At 32.6% G+C, this 10,008-nt stretch overlaps 2 protein-coding genes across 2 annotated transcripts; one reads left to right on the top strand and one right to left on the bottom strand.

Annotated features, from left to right (window-relative positions):
• The first annotated feature begins 216 nt into the window (after positions 1–216).
• Positions 217–2,345, top strand: LOC122578194 (vacuolar protein sorting-associated protein 32 homolog 2-like). The gene is made up of 8 exons (XM_043750100.1): positions 217–297; positions 417–535; positions 952–1,051; positions 1,180–1,265; positions 1,378–1,469; positions 1,607–1,721; positions 1,907–2,093; positions 2,203–2,345. Exons 2-7 carry the CDS (start codon positions 455–457, stop codon positions 2,087–2,089), a joined length of 657 nt encoding a protein of 218 aa, XP_043606035.1. The 5' UTR covers positions 217–297; positions 417–454; the 3' UTR covers positions 2,090–2,093; positions 2,203–2,345.
• Positions 2,346–3,403: 1,058 nt separating this feature from the next.
• Positions 3,404–6,633, bottom strand: LOC122578157. The gene is made up of 10 exons (XM_043750056.1): positions 6,504–6,633; positions 5,780–5,928; positions 5,470–5,601; positions 5,328–5,378; positions 5,135–5,231; positions 4,950–4,996; positions 4,630–4,846; positions 4,399–4,528; positions 4,273–4,315; positions 3,404–3,730 (listed from the first exon to the last, which is right to left on the bottom strand). Exons 1-10 carry the CDS (start codon positions 6,556–6,558, stop codon positions 3,650–3,652), a joined length of 1,002 nt encoding a protein of 333 aa, XP_043605991.1. The 5' UTR covers positions 6,559–6,633; the 3' UTR covers positions 3,404–3,649.
• Between the last annotated feature and the right edge of the window lie 3,375 nt (positions 6,634–10,008).

The following is a 10,008-nucleotide window of genomic DNA, read 5'->3' as shown; positions in this document are numbered from 1 at the left end:
GAAATGATAACAACATATGCATTAGAGTTTTAAAGGGATACGTTTTAATCAGATATACACAATAATAAAAATAACATTTAATTAACAACAACAACAACAACAACAACAATAATAATAATAATAATGCTAATCAAAGTCGGCGTTCTCATTATTGTATTTTTATCTTCCCTCCCAAAGTCCTAATCGTATTACAAAACCTCCTTTTGAAGTTCCATTAATTATATATGATACATATAAATCCAACAGAAAGAAAAAAAAAAGACATGAAAACCGATAGTATAGCTTTTTGATCACCAGGTACGTTCGTAACCATGTTATATATCTTTACTCGATCTATGATGTAGACATATATAGATTATCGACGATTGCGGAAGTTTTCATCTTGATATTTTGTTTTAATATATGGTTTTGATCAGGGGACAAGTAGTATAGGATTTGAAGAACAAATTTGAGAATGTTTGGTAAATTGTTTGGCAAAAACAAACCCTCGAGAAAAGAAGCACATACACTTGCAACTATAGAAAAGTTAAACGAGGTATACATACATATTTTTTGTATATTTTTCATGTTCTAATATTCTGACTTTCTCATGAAACCTATATTTTTTTCTATTTTAAATGGCCTTCAATCCCCTGTGTGGGCTTATGTCATAATTAGATGCGAAGTAGGCCCTTTCCATATAGAAAAAAAATCAAAGTGTATAACACTTGAGATTTATGTTCTGAAGAATTGTATGAGTTAATCTGTGTCAAATTTTGTTTGTGCTCTGGTCGCACCGGGCTAGCCTGGTCAAACATGGTTTATTGTATATTTCCTCATGCTGGCAAAAACCATGGGTTTGGCGGTGCTTGCTCTTTCTTTGTTTTCCTCAAAGTACTCCGGATGAATCATGCTGCTGCTACATTTTGGTTACTTTACCTGTATAATTTAATGTAACGTTTTGTGCGGCAGACACTTGTGGAGCTAGAGAAGAAAGAGAATGCACTTTTAAAGAAAGTTGCTCTAGAGCTTCAGAAAGCAAAGGATTATGTTAAAGCAAATAACAAAAGAGGTATGGATTCAAGTCATTGTACGTACATGGATAAATATATTTTCAATGAACATTTCGTGGAGAACTAACATAACAAGCCTAATGCACTTAACGTTGTTTCCTTCTCTAATCTTTGTGAAATCATTCAGCGGCAAAAAGATGTCTAACACGAAAGAAAGCTTATGAAAATCAATTAGAACAGCTTGGAAATTTTCAGTTGCGGATTCATGATCAGGTGAGTACTCTTCAATGATAGATGCCTCTGGCCAAAACCTTTTGCATTTTATATATAACTAAAATGATAATGCGCACTTATAAGTACTAACAATTCCTTGGTAATGAACCAGATGATAATGATAGAGGGTTCTAAAGCTACCACTGATACGGTGGTTGCTTTAAGAACAGGAGCTCAAGCAATGAAGGCAATGCAGAAGGAAGTGTAAGCAACTCCTAAATCTGTTTTGCTTTTTGTCAGGAAAAACTCTGGCAGATTAAAGAAAATTTTATAATATGCTATTATGAGACTAAATCCAGATATGAAATATGTTTGACTGTGGTGTTATATGATTGATGCAGGAAAATTGTTGATGTTGACAAAACAATGGACGAAATCAATGAGCAAACCGAGAGCATGAAACAAATCCAGGAAGCATTGGCAACACCTCTTGGTACAGCCGCTGACTTTGATGAGGTATTGTCTCCAATTTCTTGTAATACTTGGGCAAATCGTTTTTGTTCGACTTCAAAAGCAAAATATACTGAGTTCTGTATTCAAACTAGATGGTATTATTTTACAAGAGAGGGCGGGTAACATAAAAGAACGTGTTTTGTTACTTGATTTTGAATCTGTTGAGTAACGATTTTGAATAAATGCAGGATGAATTGGAGGCTGAACTTGAAGAATTACAAGGACTGGAGCTGGAGGATAAACTTCTCCAGCCTGCCACTAAGGCCCATGAAAGTGCATTTCATGCACCAGCTGGCAAACAGCCAGCACGTCGACAGACCTCACCTGACGAAGATGAAATTGCTGCATTGCAGGCAGAACTGGCAATATAAACAGGTCAGTTTCCTTGTCCGGGATTATTGTAGTAACTTGTTTGAAGTCCGAGCTGTGTAACTTGATTTTCAAACTTTTACTTATATGTGGTTTGTTGAAATATGGCTTGCAGTTTCGACTTCCAGTTGGATAACGTTCAAGCTCGTGAAGTACGTACAGATTACTGTCAAACAGACTTGTTACATATTCTTCTTTTCTGTTTCTACATATAATAATTTGTTGGCGTGGTATGTTGAACATTAATTATGAGTTGCTGCAAAGATCTCACATACTAAAAAACGATTGGAATGTAATTGTGGTTAGTAATTTAGTACTCGCATGTCTTTGCACATTCCGACTGTTCTGTAGAATTGGTAGCATATAATATAACTCAATGTGACGTTTAGTTTTGAACTTGAATATACACGCCATGACAAACAAAAAAAAAAAAAAAAAAACCTTAGGAAAAAGGCAGCCTGAAAGAAAAAAATAGAAAAACACTTTTCAACTTTATAATTTTAAATAATTTCACCTCTCATAGTTTAATGTTTAACTAGCGAATTTACCCGGGTTCAAACCGGGCGTTTTAATTAAAATTATAAAACTATAAAATATGCATGTAATTTTTGTTATTAATATATTATAAATCGATATGGAGTTGATGAATTGAATAACATATAATTATAAAAAATATTTCTTTGTTTGTAATAAAAGATTAAGAACTTTAAATAAGTATTTAGTGAGCTATTTTTAATTAAAATTAATGTAAATTATTTATGATATCATAATTAAAATAAAGACTTTTTAAGAAAAAATATAGGCATACCACATCACAATTTTTCTAAAAATATTTTTGAAAGACAATTGTCTTTTATTTAGTATAGAGATAGAGATTTAACAATTTATACTTTATAGCCTTTTAAGGATATCTGATGTTTATTTCAAAAAAAAAAAGAAGAAAAAAGAAAAACAGATCATCGCTAATTTTATATGAAGATGCCTTTTCTACTTTTTAAGATTTTCGAAATCCACAAGTCAAAACAAACTTTAAAAGATAAAAGACTACGTGCATGAAGTCAAAAGTCTAGTGCACCTTAACAAGGCTGAAGGTTGTTTTTGACAAAACCCAAAATTAAGATAACAAAAACCGAAAACGGCCTAAGGTAGAAATGTCTCTGTCCACATCTCATCTCACCTTGCAGGGGAAGTGGGTACTGCTATTCTTGTACACCAAAGAGTTAAAATTTCAAGAATTAAATCATTCATTTTTATATTGTCACATTATCATTTATAATATAAAGAAAAAAAAAAGGAGGTGAACTGTGGCCAGTTCATTTCAATCCACCCCAACCTATAAAGCTTTAGATTGATTAAAGAGAATAATATGTTTGGGCTACGAACAAATCACAATACAAGCAATCTATGTGTTGATGCACAGAACTATTTTCATAGCAATCCAACATGCAAGGAACCCGAACAATATCTGGCAAACATCCCACATTCCCGATTAAAAAACTTAGGTAGCCGGCTTATTACACAGTATGTCATAGAAATGGTAAGTAATACAAAACATGTGCATTTCAGTAACAGCCATCCATCATCCTTCCCCTTAATATGGCTTCAGCTTTCCTAACTTGCTTCACGGGTCCGATTACAAAAACCTACATATCATTGTAGGTATATTATTAGCTTCTGGCCACATCATTGTATATATTTCAGAAAAGAACATAACATATTGAGTTTGAGAAATCAGAATATGCCATCTGGTAGTTAAAATTGTTCAAGATACTAGAGTTGCACTGGATTTGGCTCCATGTCAGACATCAATATGTTACTTAAAAAGCGTGCACTCTAGGTGCTTCCACGTGTTCTGTCATACATGCATTCTAGGTCAATTGTGCAATAAATGTTTGATGGCTTTTCTCATTAAATTAGATTGATGATAAAACCGAAATACTAAATCTCATCCATGTTAATGACAAGTACAAGGATTGGCATTGGCATAGTTAATTCTGCTTTTAAACAAGTACATTCCTTTTACCTTCATAATAAAATGGAAGTAGAAAAACAAAAATAGCTTAAAATTTTTTACTTAAATTTCATATGAAGAACTAAAAACACAAGGTTTTGAAGATCTTAGATGTGATGCAGTCGTATCAACTAATAAAGGAGAGCAGGAAAGATAAAGAAGGTGTTGACTAACCTTGTCTGGTGGTCCCTTGGCACCTCCCATGAATATTTCAGCACTGTAGGTACAATAAACCCATCAATTAGAAAAGTATAAGTAATAATGCAGATTTCAAAAGAAGAAAAAAAAAACGAGAATTACTCGCAAGATTCCTTAATAGCCAAAATGGAAGCTCCTTTTCTTCCAATAACACGTCCCATCTTGCCTGGTGGAACATCAACAACTGACAGGATTTCTTCCTCTGGAGAGTTATTATCCGTCACAATGTTATCTGCAAATAAAACATTTAGTTAAAACATTTAATAGTAGGGAATATGCGAACATAACACAAAAAGTAAGAGCATGAACCACAATAAGTAAAATGGAACAAACCTGGCATTGGAGGGAGAGGTGGCCAATCTGCATAATTGTTATCAGTAATGCAGAAACAACGACAATAGAGTGCACCACGAACAGCAAGATACCACGAGGATTTTTGGTTCAGCTTCACCACCATTTTGTTATATATATACAAAAGAAACCGGACATCGTCTGTAGCTGCACGCACCATTAGTTCAGATAATGGTCTATAGTTCCAGAAGTTTGGGTCCTGTCACATTCCACATAACGTTAAGATACTAAAATGATGAGAGTTGCATATGCATGATTTATAGTAACACAAAAAGTTGTCATAAGTCACATATATGACGAACCTGCCTGAGAAGAACCCGCACTTCCTCCTTCTCAAGATAAGGGATACCTATTTTCAAAATCTCAATATGAGAATATAAGATATAATCACCGTATAAAAATTTCACAATGAGAATAAAAAGGACGCTTGCATCCAAAAGGTAAGATGCTGGAAACAAAAAAACGATAAATGGCAAAATACAAGTACCGCAGTAACGTGGATCAGCAAGTAGACCAACAAATGATATGTAGTCATCTGGAACTTTCCTCGCTGCTCCTTGCTCCTCAATCAAACTGTAAGCAATCTATGTCACATAAATTGGTCAGTCAGCACAATACAGCTGGATGATATGAACACATCATCAGGGCCAAATGATATCAATACATACAGGGACACTCACCTGTGTATCAAACACGTTGTGCAACTTGATGTTGAACTGAAAATACAATGCCTTCAAGATAAAAAGTTAACAGAGAATGTTATATAAACAAATTATTCAAAAGAGTGAAAATGGGCATAAGCAACTTAAATCAATAAAACACCTCACTATCTCGTTTGCAATCATGAATTACTTTAGTGATGTAACTAGATTCAAGTGCAGGCTTACAGGCTTCCACAAGTGTTTTTCCACCCTCAATTGCATCAACCAAATATATAGCATCTGGAAACGCTAACTGTGAATACCATAAAACCATATTCCAATCAGCCATAGTTTCATGATAATATAACACGGCCCAAAAGCACTTGTATAGGCAAAGAAAAAATAAATGGGACCTAATGAACTCGTACAAAGTATAAAATTTGAACATTTAATAAGGTATAACCAAGTCTAGCTATTGCCAAAAAAATTACCTGCATGATACACAAAGTTCCATTGCGACAAAGGTCAACGCCCTCACAGTCAAACCCGATCACCAGCTTTTTATCAGGAGATGGGTGCAAAAATTCAGGTGGAAGTTGGCTTGCATGAGTAACAATGTGAATAGGTAGTGTTTCCCCACCTGAAATAAATTACCATCACTTGATACTTGCACACGAACTTTTTGTATCTACCAATCCCGAAAACTCGATTAAAAGTTCGGGAACACATTAAATTTTTTAACATTGTTGTACAAAATTTGATACAAATGCATTAACTGAAAGCAATGGCCAAAAAAGCTAGTAAATTTATTTTGCCAAATTAAGAAAAATATTGAAACTTTTAAACAACAATGATACTGTCAACATCTATCTTACTATCTATATGATGATAGTAATTAACAAAACTGATTTCCCAAATAGCTGTTTGACTACAAGTCAAACCCCACATAAAAGCCCTAATTTGGTGTTAAAACCTAAATAACCACTTAACTACGAAACAATAACATAATCAATTAATTAATTAGTACTAATATAAGTAAGAAAATTAGTAAATTAAAGGACTAAGAAAACAAATCTAATAACCCTGACTGAATACATTAGTTAGTACAAGAAATATAAAATAAAATAATAATTCGGATTAAAAAAAAAAGAACTGGGCATAGACAAATTGATATAAAATATAGATACAGATATAGAGATATGTATGTATGTAAACCTGGGTCAGAGGAAAGAGAGAGATTGGTCAGATGATAGTTGAGAGAGGAGGCCATGGCGGTGATCGAACCATCCGCAGCGGATCAAAGTATTTATATGTATCACAAAGCTTTTTCCGATTTTTACTGCCGATAGATATACGCCGTATCATTTTATTTTCCGACTGGATTTCGGACATGCTTCTCTCAATTGTACGGTACTACTACAACTTCTATTTGTTTTACTAATTTTTCTGTCTAAAATCCCCAAAAAGCCCAAATTATGAAGTGTTCTAATTTAGCAATTGTAACCCTATAAAATTACCTTTCAAAAATAAAATGACTTTGGTTTCTAGACAGGAAATGAAAATGCAATAAGTATTGTCGGATTCTCACAAGTTAACTCGGGGTAAACTTAAAAGGTTATATTTTTTTAATTAAAACTAACGGTCAAAATTAAATTGTCATTTTTTAATTTTTACTGTTAATTTTAGTTTAAAGATTAAAATTATTTCAATTTTACCTTTCAAGTAATTTGAGGGGATCTCTACTCATGCCACATGTGTATTATAGGTTTTTTTTTTAACACCATTGGGCTTTGGTGTTTTCGGTTTTGGTATTTTTTTGTTCGATTTTAGTCGTTTTTTAACCACTTGTGGTTTTGGTTAACTTGAGTTTGAAAAGTTTATAAGTTTATACCCTATGATTACACCATAATTTCAACAAGTTTTTCAAACAATATTAGTACAATAACACTACAACAATGACAATAAATCTATCAAAATAAGTTGTGTAAACTTCAGATACATTTTTCAAACAAATTTTATATATAACTATTTATGTCTTTTACGCGTTGTTTAATTATGCAATTATTAAACCAAATCAATCTTGTGTGTATTTTTACCTAAAAAAAAGTAACCCGTCTTTCACGGGTTTTTTGTCTCAATACCTCGACGGTGTATGAGGGAGGTTAAGATGTAGACAGCCTTACCCCTACGGTGTAGAGAGACTGCTTTCAGATTCTATCTAAAAATATAAAAAAAGACCTCCGGCCTTGCAAGGGATGAGGATAAAACTCATAACCTCTGTCTCTAGAGGCAAGGGTGTTAACCACTTGATCCAACCTTGCTGCTTAAATATGCAAATATATTTACATATGTTCAAAAAATAAGTAATAAAATGATACAAATAGAAAATAAAGTAAACATTATATGTTTTTTGTTCGGTTCGGTTTTGCATTAGAAACCAAAACCGGACGATATCTTTCGGTTTTTAGAAACCAAAACAAAAAACTATTGGATTTTTCGGGTTTTTTTCATGGTTTATTTGGTTTTCGATTCGATTTTTGCCAACATCTAGCGTCCGTCGGCACGCATCTTAGGTTTGATATGTTTTAATGTTTTATCCTATCAAGCTTAAATTTAATTCATCAAAAATGGAATATACAACGCGTTTAAAGCTATGGAGAATGATAATGGCACCATTTTTTTTAATTAATTTACCAAACATTATGTATTAAATACTTGTACAGTATGCTTTAAATATTGTACAGTATGGTAAAATAATCAAAAAAGATGGTACGGATATCATTTTCCTAAAGCTATAATTGGTCGGCTCAGATTGCCAACCAGGTTCCTTTATGTTGTGCTGTTGATACATATTGTTGCTAAACCAATCAACCATGTTTCCGCAAGCAACCATATATGTATTCTTCTTTTTAGATGCTTTTTTAGGCCCCATATGACCATATGTACGACAAAGCAATGGTACTATTTGTATTTTGTTCAACGGTATTAATGGATCTTCATTATTCTTAAGTGTTAAGTTTTAATTTTACGACTTTAATATAAGCGTTCCCACATGATGCAAAAAATAATATTTCAAACAACTAAACAAGGAATAAAACCTCTCTTTAATAGGTCTTTGCTTACTCTTCAATGGACATGCAACGAAAATTCAAAACTTGTCATCAAAGCTTAATTTTTTTATACTCGTATTATATTTTCCTAAACAAAAGAACTCGGAAAGCATGTATTTAATTGGAAACAGGAGATATGGCAACTTAAATATAGTCTGTTCAATAAATCGTCCTTAATCTATGACCTACTTAATGTCATTATAAGGCACTCCTTTCGTTAAGATTAGTCATGTTATGTTGGTTTTTGGCTTAATGAAATGACCAACAATTTGTTGAATATGAGCTATGTGCACTCCAATGATCATGTAAGAATACACTCTTTAATCTTTATAGCTCTTATATAACAAAAAAAACAAAATAAACATTTAATTATGTAAAATTCAATTCGGTGTAACTCATGTGCATTCTATTTAAACCATTCCATACTTACCTTCTTCTTTCTTTTGTTTTTTCTTTTGAATTTAATTAATGAATTAGATGTTAATGTTAATTATCGTAAAACTCAATGCCCACCTATATATAGCCTTTGTTAAAAGTTAAAATGTGAGATGGAAACGCACAGCTAATTTGAGGTAACATCACGCTTTGGGATTGTAAGCGACGTAACAAACACTTTGTAATGACCATAGATTTGACAATCTGACATGTTCTCATGACCACAGCTTTATTAGACAATATATACTTAACAAATTTAAAAGTTTAATTACCTTTCCGTCCTACTAAATTGTCCATTTTTAAATTTTTAAAGTCAAATTTTATGAACTTTGACCATATATATTTTTGTTTATATTATATAATATTTGATGAAAGTTATATTAATTAATTATGTTTTAAATGTGTGTTTAATTGGTATAACTTTCATCAACTATTATATAATATAAATAAAAATATGTATGATCAAAATTGGTAAAATTAACTTTAAAATTTTAAAAAGAACAAGTTTAGTGAGAATGGGTATAATATTAGGCCATTATTTTTGTAGATGCTTTTACCACTTCACACACAAACTTGCACATGGCTTACATGCTACTCCGTATATTAGAGGAAAGGGAGTGCCCTGGTGAAAGACAAATTAAAGTCCTTCAAAAAGAACAGGCATTTTTAGGTCACGTTTGGTTTGCAGATTCTGATGGAATTTGATGGAATTGAAATTGAATTCCATTCTTTAGTGCGTTTGGTTGCTCAATGATGAAGGAATATCATTCCGTTGGAATGTCAACATTCCCTCATTTGAAAGAATCTCTATTCCATGGGGATGGGGGAAGGAATCTCATTCCGTCTCTCCCTTAAATCTTCAAAAAATGAAAAATATTCCATCAAATTCCATTCCATCAGATTCCAATTCCTTCAATAGATTCCATTCCATCCAAAAACATTTCGTAAACCAAATGCGCCCTAATTAGTTGAACGAACAAAATAACAATTAACAAATGAGTGGAGTATTATTATTATTAGGGTTATTTACTGAAATGGTACCTAGACTATCCACCATATTACTGATTTCATACCTATAACTTTAAAATTACTCTCATCATACCCCAACTTATCAATTCTCCACTCGGACGATACCTGACCTGACGGGCGTCAGTTTGGCCGTTAAGTTGGGGTAT

This window comes from Erigeron canadensis, chromosome 8 (genome assembly GCF_010389155.1).
Source record: "Erigeron canadensis isolate Cc75 chromosome 8, C_canadensis_v1, whole genome shotgun sequence".
Classification (NCBI taxonomy): Eukaryota; Viridiplantae; Streptophyta; class Magnoliopsida; order Asterales; family Asteraceae; genus Erigeron; species Erigeron canadensis.
The sequence above is the reverse complement of the archived record's forward strand: the minus strand, read 5'-3'. Positions and strand labels throughout refer to the sequence as shown.